The following is a 19,190-nucleotide window of genomic DNA, read 5'->3' as shown; positions in this document are numbered from 1 at the left end:
TATGCCAAAGCACTAGAGAAAAAAAAAAGACGAGTTGGGCTGAATTAGGCCTTTTTCTAATAGCTCATTCACCTAACTCATAATCTCCTCTTGCTGAGCTGCATTGACTCTGTAGGGTAGCTTATTAGGTGGGCTACTTTCAGGGATAAGTTCTACGCAATGATCTTTTGGCTTTTTAGGCTATAGCTGCCTTGGAAGTGATTGAGAGAAGAAATCAACATATATTTTTAGAAATGATGTGTAATCCTCCTCTAACTTAGATATATTCCTAGCATTCTCACTATTGTCTTTATACTTAGTAAAAACCAAGTACGTTGAAAGATGATTTTTCATTACTTTAGAGGTGATAGATGTAGATATATGGATAGATTTATCTTTCAATTTTACATCAAATTCCTTATGCTGAATAGTGACCTTTTTTGCATGAGAATCAATCATTGCATGTATACGGTGATAGTATGACATTCCATGCAATACATCGCAACCTTCAAGTGGAGCAATGAAGAACTCTTTGCTGTCCACATATCCTTGTATATGCAACCAAAGCTTTCCAATGAGTGTTGTGACAATCTTTGCATGGCCTTTACATGTCATTCTAACTTTTCCCATGGGTTTCATCTCATTCTTTGTGATGCCTAGATGGGTTGCTATGCCAATAGAGATGAAGTTAGAGAAAATCAATGCATGCCGATTTGTAAATTTGCCCCATGCTTTACATAACTCAAGAGCATTATCATTGGGTTAATCACTAATAATATTGGGCACCAATCCCATTGATGTTTTGGGAGAGTTTGGAAACAGGGGCTTGATGGATGTAGACAACAACGGGCAACTTTGGTTGAGATGTTCTTTGCGAATGGGGTGTGGGTAGCGAAGCTAGAGGGCTTGAAACTTGCAAAAACGAGATTAGATTGAAGATAGTGCATGCCTATTTATAGAAAGTTTTGAGACTTGGTACTGCGCACTATTTTAATACTCTCTTGAACCACACATAATTTTAGGATTTTCATTAATTAAGCATTTTTGGGGCTGTTTAAGTGGCTAATTTAGCATGTAACGCTTATGTTTGCTCAATAAGGAGTGGGTAGTAGACTTGGCTCAGAAGGCACTATTTGTGAGGGAATAATATGAGGAAAGGGCTCCATGTTGTAGGCCATCTTATGGATGATGGGCTACATGTTGATGTCCTTTGATTCATGTTCCAACCTCCTTAAGCATTTAAACTATCATTAAATGTAGTTGTTGCCCTAGTGTCCTAGGGACTAAGTAACACTAGTACTAAGTGACACTAGGGTTAGGGTTTTTTTTAGGGTTTCCTATAACAGTTAAGCCGTTACGGTTTTATTTTATTACAAAAAGACACTTTGTGCCTCAATAGCACGCAAGTATGGCATTATTTATTTTGATCGCCTTAGGTGTTGTATTTTCTCTCGCTCATTAGTACATCGCCTCTCTTTTAGTGATTGAGTTATTTTGTGTCGATTAATTCATTGATTATCTTATATTCTCTTTCAATTAATTACACAATTACTTCATGCTTGGGCCAACAGTGGTATCGGAACAAGGATATCTTCATCGTTCTTGCTATCGCTTGGGATCATTTTCCATGCAATCATTGCCATTGAGTGCCACACCTTAGTCACTTGTCCCTTGAAGCCATTGCCATCATATTGCTTCTATCAACATCAGTGAGTAGTGATTGAGGTCGGATGCCACCATTCCAGCCATTGTCGCCGCCACTTGGTTTCTTCATGCCACGCCTTGTTGCTTGGCATTAGCTGCCCATGTGGATCTCTTACCAGCTTGTTAACACGTGCTGAAGTGCCACTTGCCAATCACTATGCCGCATCACCGACTTGGTCTGTCGCTGTTCATTCTTGTAGTTCACCACACTCTTGTAGTTTGCCATATCTAGTCAATTGTCATCTTGTTGATTAGGGCCCACCCGACCAATCCTTTGTGTCTCGCTTGCCTCGACTAGACTTGTTGCTCGTTGCCAGGCTATCGACATGACGTGCCGCCTATCTGCCATGTCACTTGATTGCCAAGACGCCACATAGTCAGTGATCTTCATGAGCTCGTAGACATGTGACAATTAGTTGACAGTCTTGCCACATCAGATTCACTAACTACTCGTTGTTGCATCCCTAACAACACATGCTCCACATCAACACATTAGCCAACAAGTTTTCGTGCCATATCGATCGAGAGTTTGTCGTCCCTCTCTGACAAAGTCAACATTTAAAAAAAACATTTGTTATTTTCCAAAACAACAAGCCCTTGTTTTAGCACAAGCCTCCTTCTAAGCTCAAATTTGGGCTTTTTCATATCTCATTCAATTTGTGCCTAATCTTCATGAAAATTTGGTGTTTTCCATCAATTTCCTCAAATACATCACCAAATTGAAGAAATTAGTTGTCGGTCTTGATCAATTTTGGGGCATTTCATTGAATTGGCTGAATTTCACTTCAAATTTGTCGCTAAATTGGGGAGTTTTCAAGAATTTGGCATTCTTCATCGGCATTGAGGCTCAATTCATCACCGGGTGCGACATTGAGCATCATTCGGATAAATATTTCACAAAAATTTTGAATTCCTCTTCAAATTCCTTGATGAAATTTGGGGCTTTTTGACATTTGAGCTCAATTTCCCCCAAATCTCTTCGGAAAACTTGGGGCTTTTCTAAAATTCATCGAATATCTTCATAATCGAGGCTCAATTCACCTTGTGGCATAGCATTTGACAAGATTTGGGTGATAATTTTATCCAAATTTTTCAATCTCTCTTCAAACTTTGGGTCAAATTTGGGGATTTTGCTCAAATGCACCATGAAGGCACTCAAAATTTGGGGCTTTTGCCTTGATTCACTTTCTTTGGCCTCAATGAGCTCAAAAATCATATTTGGCTGCTGGTCCTGTTTTTTCCCAACATTGAAGACAAATTCTATTATTTTGGTGCATTTATTGGGTGAATCTACTCAAATTCTGCTGCTGTCTGCATTATTGATGAGTGGTAGCCACTGAACTCTGATCTTAGCATAATGCTGCTTGCTTCCTTTATCAGGTAATATTTTATTTGTCAAAATAATTATTTTTTGCATATTTTTCTCCTCGTGAGCAGGAAAACAGCAAGAACAAGTTATTTTTCTTCATATTATTCGACTTCATTGAGGTGGGCAGCATCTCTTCTATCAGCAGTGTATTATTATTCGGGTATCTAATTTTTCTCTCTTCCCTTGGAAAATATTATTTTACTACTGATTTCCACTCATGACTAGCAATAGTAATGATTTGTTGGGCATGCTTGGCGTCGACCTTATAGTTGGTAACTATGGGTAACTAAGTTACCTATAGTTTTGAACAGCTTGTGTCTCTTTTGTTGTAGGAAGAACAAAGGTAACTTAAATGCAATGCTACCATGGCGATGGTGTTAGAGTTCATAGCTTGTCTTGGAGGGCAGCTGCACAGCCAGTCGGACTGTGCAGTCGGCAGTCCGACTGCCTGCAGCCCAGTCGGCTGCATTTAATGCAGCCGACTTATTCCAGGCTGCGCCCTATTTCTGGCGCCCCAGTTCGTGGCAGTTTTCGGCTATAAATACCCGACGTTTCCAGCAGTCTGGCCACTCTTCTCTGTCGCAGATTACAGACCGGTGCCGTGCAGATTTCTGTCTCTATTCACAGATTTCAGACAGCAGACAGTGCAGACTGCAGCAGACTTCGAGGTGGACAGCAGGTCGCATCGTCGAGGTGGAGACATGCAGTCCAGCGCACTGCGCCCGTGTATATCTTTGTATTCAGCATTCTATATACAGCAGATCTTCATCGTCCACTGTCTCTTTCTCTCCCTTCTCTCTCTGCGTTCTCTCTCTCTCAGTCCTACGCTTCCGCACCGCTGCACTCTGACATGGTATTAGAGCAGTGTTTGAGGGCTGACTGAGCGCAGAATCAATCTGAAGAGGAGTTTCCATCGCGACACAAATTTGCGTTTTTTGCGTTTAAGGGCAGACAGGAGCGCTGCGCCTTGGAACAAGGCTGAAACGAGTGTGGGCGCACAGGAAAGGAGTACAGGTGGTGGATTTGCTGCTGTTTACTGCTGTTTGACGCGGAGGAAGTTTGAGTTTTTAACCTAAAAGTGTAGGTTTTGCTTTTTCATCGCCTCCAGCGGGTGAAGAAGCTTTGGGACGCGGAAGAGCCTTAGCAGGCTGAGTTTACCCAGTCAGAGGGGGCTGCTTTTGCGTTTGAGAAGGCATTGCAGGTGAAGATGTCTACAGAGATGGACTTGGAGTTCCAGGCGATTATGGACCGGAAGGTGCCTGTTTTGTCGGCTCTTCCTACAGATCAGAAGCTCGACGGCGACAACTACCGCATTTGGCGCGTTATGATGTTGGCCATCCTGGAGTCCTATGATCTGGCAGAGTTGGTACAGGAGGATATTGACCGGCCTTCGGTAAGAGATGAGTCCAAACTCTCTTCCGATGCTCGTACGTAGTTGGCCAGGGCCCAGTCTCATTGGGACAAACTGAATGCTAGGATTCGATCCTTTCTCTTTCTATCATGCACTACAGCCGTGATCGCTCACATGGAGCACTTGACGGTGGCTCGTGAGATATGGTTGGAGTTTGATCAAATGTACAATCGGATGACCCTGATGAAGAGGGTTTTTTTCGAGGTACAGATGTGGACCTTGTCCGTAAATAAGTCTTCTTCGCTAAGGGACCACATTAACAAGCTAAGGCAGCTACAGATGCAGGTTCAGAATGCGGGGAAGCCGATTTCCTCCGAAGACATGGCGATCACACTATTGTCCCAGTTGCCGCCACGATTCAGTACATTTTACTCTGCCCTTATTGCTTCGGGGCAAGAGTCTACTCTTCGCTGGGAAGAGTTGGTTCCTATGGTCTTGGACTAAGAGGAACAGTTAAAGGGACAGAATGCTTCCAAGACGGAGGCGTTGACAGGTCAAGCCTCTCAGAAGAAGGGGAAGGACCAAAAGAAGAAAAAGGGGGATAACAAGTCCAAGAAGGACAAGGAGAAGGACAAGGACAAAGACTCCACATGTCATATTTGTGGAAAGACTGGCCATTGGAAGAAGGATTGCCCTGACAAAGACACGAAGGACACCAAGAAGAAGGATACCAAGGATTCTGGAGCGGTGGCTGCACCCTCATCAGCTGCATTTCTACATGTAGTTGTCATTGAGGACGCTTCACCGAATGCTTCTGATGCTGCGATGACGGCTCCCCAAGCTCGAGAGTGGATTGTTGATAGTGGTGCCTCACGGCACATGACTCCTTCATCAGATGGTGTTGCCCAGCTGCGACCTTCGCATGGGCAGGTTCTCATTGGGGACAGCTCTTCAGTTTCTATTGCAGGTCGGAGTACGATGCAGCTTATTCCGGATGGACGAGGTGGCACCCATACCTCAGAGGTTTTGCATGTACCAGGATTAGGGTACCATCTCCTTTCAGTTCATAAGATTTGCTCCCTTGGTCTTTTGGTGGAGTTTGACAGTTCTACTGTGCGAGTCCTTGATCGTGGATCGAGGAAGATTCTCTCATCCGGATATGAGGAGAACGGCATTTACAAACTGAAGTCTTCCACTGCCCTCTCTACTCTTCTTCTTACCTCACAGTCTCAGTCTGAGTTATGGCATGCTCGGTTTGGTCACCTGAACTATGACTATCTTCGGAGGGCGTCACGTGGACAGCTTGTTCGAGGGTTGCCGGATATAGTGGTGAGCCAGCAGCCATGTGTTTCCTGCATACGGGGGAAGCAGCATAGAGATGCCATTCCCCACACCGCTTCGCGGCGGTCTACTTCACCGATGGAGCTAGTATCTACGGATCTATGTGGCCCTATGAGGAATGAGTCTCTGCGTGGGAGCTCGTACTTCATGTTGATCGTGGATGACTACAGCAGGATGACATGTGCCTACTTTTTGGCACTAAAGTCCGAAGCTTTCTCGCACTTCAAGGATTGGCTTCTCTTTGAGGAGAACCGATCAAGCCGGAAGTTGAAGACCTTGCGATCCGACAAGGGAGGTGAATTTGTGTCTAATGAATTTGCTCGGTTTTGTGCAGATAGAGGAATTCACCAGGAGTTTGCCAATACCAATACTCCTCAAGAAAATGGTATTCTAGAACGGAAGAACCGCAGTGTGATCGAGATGGCGCGCACCATGATGGAGCACCGACAGACCCCTCAGGTTCTGTGGGCCGAGGCTGTGGCTATTGCAGTCCACATTCTTAATCGATCCCCTACTTCGGCCGTGGAAGGGATGACTCCATTTGAGGCTTATTTTGGGACGAAGCCAGATGTTTCTTACTTTCGAGTCTTTGGGTGTGATGCCTATGTTCATATTCCCAAGGCTCACCGTGATAAATTTGACGCGGCTTCCCGAAAACAGGTATTTGTTGGCTACAGCTTCCAGTCCCAAGGCTACCAACTGTATGATCCCGTCAAGCGGGATGTGTACACTAGCCGTGATGTGCGGTTTGTGGAGGTTCCGGCTTCTTCAACGGGTGAGGAGCACCTCGTTCTTGGAGATCCAGGGGAGAGTTGGGCTCCTTCTACAGTTTCACTGGAGTCCGTGCCTTTTGATTATGATTCTGTTTCTGACACAGAGTCTACTGTTCCACCGGACACCTCTGAGGAGTTACCACCGGTGGATATTCCAGAGTCTTTTGCTGATGGAGAACGACGAGGGGAGGTTCGGCCTCCTCCTCGCTGGGCCCGTGACACACTCCGTGATTCAGGGATCGAAGGGGTTCCTGAGGAGTGGGGACCGCAGGATGGTCCGCGGCGGTCATGGAGGCACCAGGCGCATTCTTCGGAGCTTGTTTGCTCCAATTATTGTTTGATGTCCCGTGTTATGCAGGATCAAGAGCCCACCTCCGTAAAGGAGGCTTTACAGTCCGCCCCATGGAAGAAAGCTATGGAAGCTGAGTTGGAGGCTATTGAGAGGAATGACACTTGGTCACTTGTGCCACGCCCCCCGAAGAAGAAGGTGATTGGAGTCAAGTGGGTCTTCAAGACCAAATATCTCAGTGATGGTACTTTGGATAAGCACAAGACTCGCCTTGTTGCTAAGGGTTTTGCCCAGCGCCCAGGGATTGACTGTCATGACACCTTTGCCCCCACAGCTCGTATGGCAACCATTAGAGCTGTTCTTGCTTTGGCTGGCCATAGGAGATGGCCTGTTTATCAGTTGGATGTGAAGTCGGCCTTCCTGAATGGTGATTTGAAGGAGGAGATCTACGTTGAGTAGCCTCCTGGCTTTGGTTCTTCAGATGGGAAAGTCTACAGGTTGAAGAAGGCCTTGTATGGCCTCAAGGAGGCCCCGCGAGCTTGGAACGAGAAGATTGATTCGTTCCTCCAGTCTCAGTTGGGATATCGGCGGTCCAAGGCCGATCCGCAGCTGTATGTTCACACTTCCGAGGATGGTTGTGTGCTGTTTGTATTATATGTTGATGATTTGATTGTCACAGGTGATGATGCACAGCAGGTCCAGGAGACAAAGTCAGCTTTACATCGGACGTTCGAGATGACGGATTTGGGGCTACTCCATTTCTTTTTAGGCCATGAGATTTATCAGTCTCAAAGGGGGATTTTTCTCTCCCAACAGAGATATGTACAGGAGCTCTTGGTGTCTTTTGAGATGGAAGATTGTCGGGCCCTCTCTACTCCTATGGATCCGAACTGGAAGGCCACTTCCCATTCAGCTTCTCCTTTGGCGGATGCGTCCCGCTATCGACAGTTGATAGGGTCCTTGATTTGGCTTCTCAACACCAGGGTTGATCTATGTTTTGTTGTTGGGCTCTTGGCAGGGTTCATGAGTGAACCTAAGACGGTGCATTGGCAGGCTGCTCAGAGGATACTTCGGTATCTAAGGGGGACGTCTGATTTGGGGATTCATTACCCCGCAGGGACAGATGAGTCAGATCTTGTACTTGCAGGTTGGAGCGACTTGGATTGGGCCGGTGACGTGGACCACAGGCGGTCTACAACAGGTTACTGCTTTACTTTGGGTGCAGGTGTTATTTCATGGAGTAGCAAGAAGCAGCCCACGGAAGCCCTTTCGTCTACTGAGGCGGAGTATCGGGCCGCGTCTTCCACCACATGCGAGGTTGTGTGGCTTCGGAGATTGTTGGAGGAGCTTGGGTGCCCCCAGACTCATCCTACATTGCTGCGATGTGACAGTGAGAGTTGCATTGCCTTGGCAAGGAACCCTGTTTTTCATGCCCGGACGAAGCACATTGAGATCCAGTACCACTTCATCCGAGAAAAGCTTCTAGATGAGACCATCACTGTGGAGTATTGCAAGACGGAGGACAATCTTGCGGATTTGTTTACGAAGGCGCTTCCTCAGGCTCTACTTCGGCAACATTCCAGATCCCTCAGGCTTCTGCCCTGCCCAGGCTCTGAGAGGGGGTATTAGAGTTCATAGCCTGTCTTGGAGGGCAGCTGCACAGTCAGTCGGACTGTGCAGTCGGACTGCCACGTGGCAGTCCGACTGCCTGCAGCCCAGTCGGCTGCATTTAATGCAGCCGACTTATTCCAAGCTGCGCCCTATTTCTGGCGCCCCAGTTCGTGGCAGTTTTCGGCTATAAATACCCGACGTTTCCAGCAGTCTGGCCACTCTTCTCTGTCGCAGATTACAGACCGGTGCCGTGCAGATTTCTGTCTCTGTTCACAGATTTCAGACAGCAGACAGTGCAGACTGCAGCAGACTTCGAGGTGGACAGCAGGTCGCATCGTCGAGGTGGAGACACGCAGTCCAGCGTAGTGCGCCCGTGTATATCTTTGTATTCAGCATTCTATATACAGCAGATCTTCATCGTCCACTGTCTCTTTCTCTCCCTTCTCTCTCTGCGTTCTCTCTCTCTCAGTCCTACGCTTCCGCACCGCTGCACTCTGACAGATGGAACATGCCTTTTCCACCCATCATCATGGTTGCCCCCTCTCGTACTTGCAGTAAAGACCTTAGTAAGGCTGGATCCACTTGCACAGATCTTTGTGAGTTGCTCGTCGAGCTCCAAGACAAGCGGGGATAGCTCTTCCCAAAGAAGACGAACCTTGGAGATAAGCAAGTTGGTGTAGAAAACATCGTACTTTGGAGATGGCAATTGGGAAAAGAGCATCATTGCCATGTCCTTCGTATCTAGGTTACCCATTTGCACCCCTCCTTTGTTTGTGACTTCCCCCCCTTCTTCCTCTTTTTCCTCACCTTCTTCCCTTTGACCCTTGATGGCTCCTTCATCTACTAGCTCGTTATTGAGTATTTCTATCCCTTCCCCATCTCCTCAAGTTTCTTTTGGGGGATTGAGCTGTTCGAGGGGGAGCCTTCTTCATCGATGAGGAGGATTTACCTTCCCTTAGTGAGGGGAGTCCTTTCCACCGATAGGTGCATTACAGGTACGGGAGGTCTCTTGGTCTCCTTTGTTGCAACCTGAGCCTATCACCATTCCTCGGTGGTATCAGTGGCTCATGTAAGATTCAGGGGTTACTCAATTCCTTGAGACATCTTTTGGCGCATGTAGATCAGCCTTGATTTAGGCCTAGCGGGATAGTTCGCTCTATGTGAACTAGGCCCTTATGTCTGAGATTCTTTAGGGCCATTAGCCCACTATTGTTAATGAGGCTCTTGTATAGGCTTTAGGGCCATTAGCCCACTATTATTAATGAGGCTCTTGTATAGGAGGTTTGGCACAATGCTATGGAGGTTGAGCTTGATTCTATCGAGTGGAACCGGACTTGGGAGCTGATTTCTCGTTCGAAGAAGGAGAATGTGATTGCCGTCAAATGGGTCTATTAGACTAAGTATATTGTAGATGGATCCTTGGACAAGCATAAGGCAAGGCTTGTTGTTGAGGGATTTTCTTAGTGGGCTGGCTTGGATTACTTTGAGACCTTTGCACCTGCAATGTGGATGTTCATTTTCCGAGTTATCTTGGCTCTAGCTGCTTATCACTATTGGCTGGTTTATCAAATGGACATGAAGTTTGCCTTTCCAAATGGCGTCTTGGAGGAGATTTATGCTCACTGCCTCTTGGTTTTTTTGTGTAGGGGAAGGAGAACCATGTGTATAGGTTGCAGAAAGCCCTATATGGCCTAAAGCAAGTTCCTTGAGCTTGGTACCATGAGGATTGATCGTTTTTTCTTATAGAGTGGCTTCCATTGTTCAGATCATAACTCCAACCTTTATTACAAGGTTAAAAGATGATAGGTGTGTGTTGGTCATTTTGTATGTTGATGATCTTATTATCACAGGGAGTGACTCACAGGAGGATGATCGGTGGACTCCAGAGATCTTGTGCTAGGAGTTTGACATGAGGGACCTAGGGATCCTCCACTTCTTTCTTGGTTTGGAGATTTATCAGATGGCGCAGGGCATCCTTATTTTCCAGCATAGATACATCTCCAAGTTACTTTCGGGGTTTGGTATGGTTAAGTGTCAGCCTATTTCTTGCCACATGGACTCTGAGTCCAAGTTATCGGCGGTAGGTGATCCCCTTCTAGATGCTACCTGTTATAGGTGCCTTGTTGGCTCTTTGATTTGACTGATTCATGCTTAGCCAAACATATCTTTTGTGGTGGCTTTGCTATCTTTTTTTATGAAGACTCCTATTTAGGCTCATTAGAGAATTGCTTTGTACATTCTGTGCTATCTACAAGGGACTTGATCCTATCGGATAATGTATGGAGAGGGAGCCTCTCTTTTTAGATGGAGTGAATCTGATTGGGTAGGTGACGTGGATTTGAGATGGTCCACTATAGCTTTTGCTTTCCCCCTTGGATCGGGAGCTATCTTGTGGAGCAGTAAGAAATAGCCTATTGCAACTCTTTTTTCTACAGAGGCAAGAGTACCACACTTTTTGTTCAACTGCTATATGGAAGCAATGTGACTTTGTCATATCTTGGGAGAGATTGGCTTTCCCTAGACAGGACCCACTGAGCTACGCGTGGACAACCAAAGTGCCCTAGCTTTGGCTAAGAACTCTGTTTCATGCTCGCATGAAGCACATTGAGGTTCGGTACCATTATGTTCAAGAGTAGATCGTGGATTCTGAGTTATCAGTTGCCTATTGTCCACGGAGGACAACACAACAGATCTCTTTAGGAAGCCTTTGCCCAAGGCTTCCATGCTTCATCACATGAGATTGTTGGGTCTTCAAACGCTCCCATGATTTGAGAGGGGATGTTAGCTTGCCTATTTTAGGATTTGTCAGTTAGTCATCTCGTGGTTGTGAGCGCCCATTAGAGTTTGACGGAGACATAGGAGCTTTGATAGTTTAGTGTACTTTTCTTGTGTGTTTTCTAGGTTTTCGAGTCATTTTGCTGCCCCTTGTCACATTGCAATTGCCACATCAACATCTGTATTGACACGTAAGCTTCTGTACTGCCATGACATCATTTTTACAATCTGCCAATGCATTTGGATTGCATTTAGTGCAATTGGCAGGATTTTATTGGCAGGTTGACCCTTTTTGGCCCCTAGATGCTGGTTGACTAGTTAAGCATATTTCTAGCTATGTATAGTTGTTACGTTGACTGGGCAGACTCATTCTTTTTGGCAAGTTGCTGATTTGCACACTATATCCGGGAGACTCCTCCATCTTTGGTGTTGCTATCATCATCATTTTCAGCTTGGTCTGGTGCCCTCATTGATGCCTTGGGCTGCATACAAGGATCAATCCGTCCACATTGTCATATTCAGCATTCATCTTCAATTAGTGCAGATTTGTTGTTGTTGTTGTCTCTCTCTTCCTTTCTCTCTGTGTTCTTGTCCTCCTTTCCTTACGTACTGTCACAAGATTAAGTTGTGTGTATCATGGTGATAGATAATCCTAGCCTAGGTAGTGGGGGACATTTGTAGAATTTGTGGATAGGTGCCAATGGGTGCCTCATGTGAGATCTTGGTCAAGGACACTGAATTTCCCTGGGGAAATGACTTTTGGTACCATGGGGGTATCAAAAGATGACGTACCAGCGAGACAATAGGGTTTGCGGGGAGAAACACGGAGTGAACTCCGCAAACATGGAGAATAGAAGAGAAGAGAGAAGAAACTTTGATCAATGGAATCATGAAGTTCCGAATCATGGAGTGAATGTGATACAAGGGAATAAGGGTGCCGTAGCACAAGGAAGATGATGAAGACAACCACGAACCACGAACCGCAATGTTCTCCTGAAGGGGGGTGTGAGGGTAGTGGAGAGATTGGAGAGAAGAGGTGACGGATTGAATGAATCAGCCGTAAGGAATGAATGAGAGAGTGGCCTATAAATAGGCATAGTCAGTTTAGGATGGCGCCCCTTTTTGGGGCTGCAAACCCTAAACGCAAACCCTAAATGAAAAACGCAGAAACGCAAAAACGTAAACTGCAGGTGAAGGGTTTCTCAACACCCCCTTGCAGGCCCAAAAAAGGGAACAAGAGAAGAGAGAGAGGTGGAGATGCAATGCGTATGCAGCAGGTGTCACTTGGACAATGTCCCTCGTGGAGAAATTGTTCATTTGTCCAAGTGCCCTAGTACAAAGATGAGGAAAACATGCAATGCATAGGAGGAATGTTGAACTTTGTGTGGTGCTGAGAACCATAGGGATATGCCCGTACTCGATCTTGGGAGGTGGCTCCATGTTGACCAAGTGACCAAGGCAAGAAGAGAAGAAGAGGAAGAAGATGTAGAGGATCCCTAAGATCCAAGCTTTCCACCGGGAACGGAACCTGCAGTAAATAATAGTAGATAGAGTGAACTGGAGAATCCGAAACACAACCTTGGGAGAGAAGCCACTAGCTCTGTGCATCCATGCTGGAAGGAATACGAAGGCCTCGTCACCAAGTCGTAGCTAAACCTCCGAGGTCTCGATCTAGGTGGTACCTGAAGATCCTGGGTATCAGTAGAAGAGATGATTGGTCGAAGACAACCACCCTAAGAAAGTAGAGGATGGGTGAAGAACTTCATGTGGAATAGGTTTTCCCTCTGAGGTGGGAGGTGGAGGGGCCCACGCTGAAGTCGAAGAAGAAGTAGATGCCCCTATGAGGGTAAAGAAATAACATCCCCTTCTGAATCCCCCTCTGAAGTAGATAGGGAATCCAAAAACTCATGGATCACGGACTCTGAAATGTCTGATGATGAAGTACCACCAGTCGTGCCGAAGAAGGTATCTGGGATGTTGAAGAGCTTCCAGAGGTAGCCTCTTGAACTTGAGTAGTCAAGGGTGGGGAAGGGTGGGGCTCAGAATGAGCAAGAGGTGGGCAAAAATTGTTGTCTCTTAGTGGAGTGGATTGGGTAATTGAAGAAGAGGAAGGAGTCGAGCAGCCATTGTCTCTCGAAGGAGTGGACTGACAAGGAAACAGTGTCAAACAATCATTGTCTCTTGATGGAGCGGATTGCAGAGCTGTATACGCGTCATGGAAGCCACTGTACCTGAAAATAAGTGGGAGAAGACTACCGTTGGCATTGCGATGATATCCAGGAGGTTGTAGCGCCAATCGATCCTCCATGTGCTCGAAAGGACTTAGTGCGCATCGGATGCGTCTTATTGCCTTGAGCATAGTACTATGATAGTCGGTGTAGAATGATCTCTGTGGTCGAGAAAGGAGAGGTGGCACAAGGAGTGCCTGGTGGAAGATGCATATACTCCGGGGGGTGGGGGGCAAAGGTCAAAGTCTGCAAGTATTGGTGGTGTGTCTGGTGAGGCCACAGTATGAGCACCCAGTAGTCTGGATATCTATTGGCAAAGAAGCCATGGATACCAGTGTGCCTTGCTGAAGAAGGAAGAGGTCAGCCACCATGAACCATGAATCACAATGTCCGCCTCAAGGGGTGTGAGGACAGTGTGAAGCACGAACCGCAATGTCTGCCTCAAGGGGTGGAAAGGCAGTGGAAGGGTTGGAAGTGAGCTGCTAGTGGGAGGAGGATGCGACCAACAGTAAGAGGTTGCAACCAGTAGAAAAACGCAGGTGAGGAGACAGGAATACTAAAAACAGAGGCAGCACAGACTAAAAACGCAGGCAAGACAGCCTGTAGGAGAGAGAAAGACTAAAAACACAGGTAGAAAGACAAAATGCAAGCAGGACAGCTTGCAAGAGAGAGAGAGAGAGAGAGAGAGAGAGAGAGAGAGAGAGAGTAAAAACGCAGGTAGGACAGCCTGCAGGAGAGAGAAAGATGAAAAACACAGGCAACAAGAGAGTAAAAACGCAGGCAGGACAGCCTGTAGGAGAGAGAAAGACTGAAAACACAGGCAGCAGGTGAGAGAAAGACTAAAAACGCAGGCAGGTCAGCCAGCAAGAGAGACAAAAGATGATGTACCAGTGAGACAATAGGGTTGTGATGACATGGCAGGCTGTATGGCAGCAGGTTTGCACAGGAACAACAGTTGCTTGGCTGCAATCAGCTCCAAACTGCGTAAAGAGGGTTGGAAATCAGACGCCAACTGATGGAGACAGCAATGGACAGCTTCGGCTGAGATGTCCTCCGCGAACGGGGTGTGGGTAGCAAGCTGAAATACCGGAAATTTGCAAAAACGAGATTTTGATGTAACCGAAGAAGAAGAGAATCCACCAGTCTTTGCCTTCACTGGAATGTAGGATCTTTGTTGCTAGGTGAGTAGATCCAGCTCTGATACCATGTCAAAAGATGACGTACCAGCGAGACAGTAGGGTTTGCGGGGAGGAACATGGAGTGAACTCGGCAAACATGGAGAAGAGAAGAGAAGAGAGAAGAAACAAGGGAATAAGGGTGCCATAGCACAAGGAAGATGATGAAGACAGCAAAGACAGCCGCGAACCACGAACCGCAATGTCCTCCTGAAGGGGTGTGAGGGTAGTGGAGAGGTTGGAGAGAAGAGGTGACGGACTGAATGAATCAGCCGTAAGGAATGAATGAGAGAGTGGCCTATAAATATGCATAGTCAGTCTAGGATGGCATCCCTTTTTGGGGCTACAAACCCTAAATGCAAAACACAAAAATGCAAACTGCGGGTTTAGGGTGAAGACTCTACGTGGACAATGACATACATGGTGCTTCTCCTTCTCAAGCTCCATTTTCCATAGTAAGTATATTGCAATCTTTGTGGGGCAAATCTCTGTGTCTCAATTCTCGATTGGTATGTATGTACGATATATGTAAACACACGTATCATAACATACACACTCATCTTGTAATGATACATTTGTGTGCGTGTATATATTTTTGGTTTTTATACTAATTGATATTAGGTTCTGTGCAATTAAAGACAGGCCTGAGTTTATGCTCAATCCAGCTGAACCATGCTTGTGTTTTTCAAAGTTGTTAAATATACGAGATCTTTGAAAAGGATAAAAAATTTGGACCTTGAAATACATGGGAGGACATTTTTAGAACAGCGAGACTGTGTGGCATTGCAGATATTTACACTTGTCACTTTGGCACAAGAAATTTGAGTGTGTAAGCATGCTGCATGACTCAAGCTTTTGAATGCAGAAACAAGTGTGCCTTTGGAAGTTTTTGGCAGCTCGATCTTGAGATAAAAACGATTGAGTGGTGTTCCTTGGTTTCAGGTCTTTACCACAACAGGATCTACAAACATTGGCAGATTATGGATGCCCAAGCGATGACCAGCGCACAGTCGCCTCTGCAAGAAGGCTGCGGAATCATTTTCAGATCAAAGAGAAGAGTGTGAGTGTCGTGCTAAGCCTCATGCTGTATCATACTCAAACTATTTGGGAATGTTTTTACATATAACTTTTCTGACACAATTTTATTCTGATGTGACCGTTTTTCAGGTCTCTAGTCCATGTGTAATGCAAAGTTCTTGTGAGAGTGCATTTGTAAAAAGCACTAATGCTCCTCCAGGACTATCAGATGTTATGAGGCTGATTTATAAAACTTTTGATGTTGCACCTCCAGGCGAGAGAAGACTTCCTGATGATGTAAAGCTATCAATAGTGCATCTTCTTAAACACATAACTAACCTTAGCCTCGAGCAGGATGCTAACTTATCAGGATTGGGTTTCATAACTGATACTTCAAGGCATGATGAAGAAGAGAAACCTTGTAAGGAAACAGCAGACAATACTGAGGATCGAAGCATACAAACTAGGAGAATAATCACGGAAAAGGAGAATTCAAAGGATGCGCTTGACTTGGGAAGTGAAGATTATGCAGAAGTGGATGGCAAGATGAAGACGAGGAAACTGAAGAAAGAAGAGGGCAGGAATGCTTTATATGCTGTTGAAGGATCAGGAGGAGATTTGATTGGGCTTGAAAAGTCAGCCAGGTCCTTATCTTGCTTTATCAAGTTGTTACATGTATCTCTGAGTCGTGTTTATGTTTACTGAATGGACCACTTTTTGACCAGTGTTTTTCCTGTCCTTTATCATTGACAATATTTGCTGTGTGTGTTGCAGCCTTAACAATCATATCAGTAAGCCAGAAACAAATACGATCTCTCCAGTGTCTTCAGAATTACACAGAATGGGGACTGATGATGAGTGTGGGGCTAAACTTGCACATGAGTGTTTGGAACTGGAAATGAATGCTTTGCCAGTACAAGTGGAACAGGATAATAGTGGCAGTCTTGGTGGAGATGAAATGCAAAGTTTGGATGGTGTGGAGGAAAATAGTAACAACAAAGAAGATAAAAAAATGAGTAATGTGGACGAGCATTCCAAGGTATTTGATGATCTTGTTACATCAGAAGAAACAATGAAAGACTCTGGAAAGAAAAACCTACTTGCTAGCACAGGGGGTGCTCTAGCTGCGACGGAAGCTCAGAAAGAGCTTGCTGAGAAGAAATCCCTTTCTGATTTGGTCATGGAAAATGCAAGCAGATTTCGGCCTCGGCCAGACTTTGAAAAAGATTACAATGATGATGACAATGATGTGAGTCAAGAAAGCAGGATTGCCAAGGGCAGAAGATATGGCGATGAAGAGTATGGCAGCAGAAGACAACAGTGGACAAGATCCCGAAATGACTATGAGCAAGATGAATGGGACCGTGGAGACTCCAATCGAAGGTCCGGGAGGGACGGTGGCATTGGGTCAAGAAGGGGAAGATTCGGTGAATCAAGAGGAAGCTTCTCAGATTATAATGGCGGCCAAGGCAGAAGGGGCTCTGAGGACAGATTTAGCAATGGAGGAAGGAGAGATAGAAGGTTTGAGAATGGCTATGCGAAGGATGATTCAGAGAAGTATGATTCCAGGCCGCAACATGGGTTTAGAGAGAGGGAAAGAGGAGGCAGGTCCAGAGAGTATGAATCAGAGGAAAGGGATTACAGCTCAATGCGCAGGGAGAAAGGAAGAAGCAGATATTGAGCACACTTCTGAAAAACAGCATTGGTCTCTGCAGCATTTCAACCCTGGAGATTGGTTGAATGGGCAAACAGTGCTCTGATTTCAAAATAGTTTCAAGGATACCTTGTCTAGTATACCGTGTTCTGGCCTGTCTTCTGTTTGCTTGGGGAGACCCTTTCCATTTTGTGCTTTTTTTGTCAAATACAGTTTCAATATATGCTGGGGAGCATCCTGCTTGTGATGGCAAGACTTTCATTGGTCCTGCAAGCTTTATTTCGATGATAAATACAGGAGCCTCAAGTATTTTCTCAAGTTGATTGGAATTAAAGGATGTTAGAGAGGTTTCCCACGGTGGGTTTGAAGAGAGTTAATATTTCTCACTGCTGTCGACCAAAAGGCTAGTTTAGCTTTGTACCCTTGTGCCTGTGCTGCAATCTGCTCCAGAGTGCTAGGATTAACGAGCTTGAATGTGTGAAGGGGAGGAACATTTCATGCTATGTAATATAATGTGCAAAAGTCCAAACCCTCTGATGGAGGAATTGTATAGGTGTGGATTGTTTTCCCAATTTGTCATTCTACCAAACTTCTTGAATGGCTGATGAGTAATGCTTTGCCATACTCAATAAATATACATCTGAGCAAAATTGAAACAAATGCACATGATTTCTGATTTACACGTGTGCTTTTCCCCTCATTAAGAATCGATGACCAGCATGAATCCCTTTATGTATTGCTCCAATGGAATATCTTACTTTTTGAGCATCTCTTTGGTATACATGTGGAAAGATGGATATGATTTGAAGAGTTACTTGTAAGTTGTAAATAGGGAAAGGTGATGCGCAAAGACTTTATTCAGTCATGCTAGTAATACAGATTAGGCTCAACACTCTCTTAACCTCTCTTTAACTCTCTCTATAACCTTCTCATACACAATTCTTTCACCCCTTGGATGTGTGCGAGTTTCTCTCTCACATGAGCTAGCACATCCCAGTACAGCTCAAAGCTGTACTGGATGTATGGTGAATTTGAAGAGGACAGATGGGTAGTTTCTTGAGGTGGTGAAGACATAATAGCAAAGGTCAAAAAGTAATCTTACTACAGGACTCGACAAAGAGATGGCATAAGCACATATTGCCAACACGCTCTCTTAGAACTTGGATTCGACACAATATAGCAGATTTGGAGTGGAAGATGGAAACAACATCTCTAATGCATAGGATTCAACAAGTTGGCATAAAACATATTATTAATAACCCATCTTAGAACTTGGATGTGAGGCTGAATGTGACATAAATAGAATGGAAATAGTATCTCTAATTAAGCTCAAGAAGTGTTGGTATTTCACTTTTAGGAAGATGTCTAATAGGTTATACTTTTAGTAGTCATAGTGACTTAGCCACCACTAGGTCAAACAACAAGGTTGTTGACACACGATATAGATGATGAAGAGTAGCTATAAAAGTTACTAAATCGATCATGACCCCACTTTTTGATCTCCTCTATGATGTGTTTGCCACCTTGATAAATTGCCTATTTGCCCTACTTTCTAGTTGCCTTCGTCTTGGTGATTTCATCTAATCATGCTTTGAGTTGTGCTTGTGTAAGATTGTTTTTGATTCACATTTTGGTTTCCTTGAAACATTTTGATTGCTTTAGTACTTTGACTTTATCTTGCATGTTTCCAAATTGTAAAGTTTCTCGATTCTTTACTTTGTGTGATTTTTCATGGTATCATCTAGTTGAAACCTTTTTCTTTTAGAATTAGCCTTAGTTCGGTCTCTAGCTTGTATGGCTTTGAGCATCCTTGGAGATCTTCATCATCTACTTCCTCTTGTGTTTCTTCATGCCATCCATCAAGAAGACCTCATAAACGTACATGGAATACAATCTCCTTTTGCGATGTAGTTTCTTTAACTAC

At 45.0% G+C, this 19,190-nt stretch overlaps 1 protein-coding gene across 1 annotated transcript in view; it reads left to right on the top strand.

Annotated features, from left to right (window-relative positions):
* LOC148016395 (uncharacterized) overlaps nt 1-17,513 on the top strand; it is a 38,376-nt gene extending 20,863 nt beyond the window's left edge. The window contains exons 2-4 of the mRNA XM_087664571.1: nt 15,538-15,655; nt 15,763-16,256; nt 16,387-17,513. Coding sequence (XP_087520697.1) covers nt 15,538-15,655; nt 15,763-16,256; nt 16,387-17,293 — 1,519 coding nt within the window. The 3' untranslated portion in view covers nt 17,294-17,513. The remainder of the gene's footprint in view (nt 1-15,537; nt 15,656-15,762; nt 16,257-16,386) is intronic.
* Nucleotides 17,514-19,190: the final 1,677 nt, after the last annotated feature.

Source organism: Lygodium microphyllum, chromosome 23 (assembly GCF_053477565.2).
Source record: "Lygodium microphyllum isolate KBCC chromosome 23, Lygodium_microphyllum_v1.1.10, whole genome shotgun sequence".
In the NCBI taxonomy this organism is placed as follows: domain Eukaryota; kingdom Viridiplantae; phylum Streptophyta; class Polypodiopsida; order Schizaeales; family Lygodiaceae; genus Lygodium; species Lygodium microphyllum.
The sequence above is the reverse complement of the archived record's forward strand: the minus strand, read 5'-3'. Positions and strand labels throughout refer to the sequence as shown.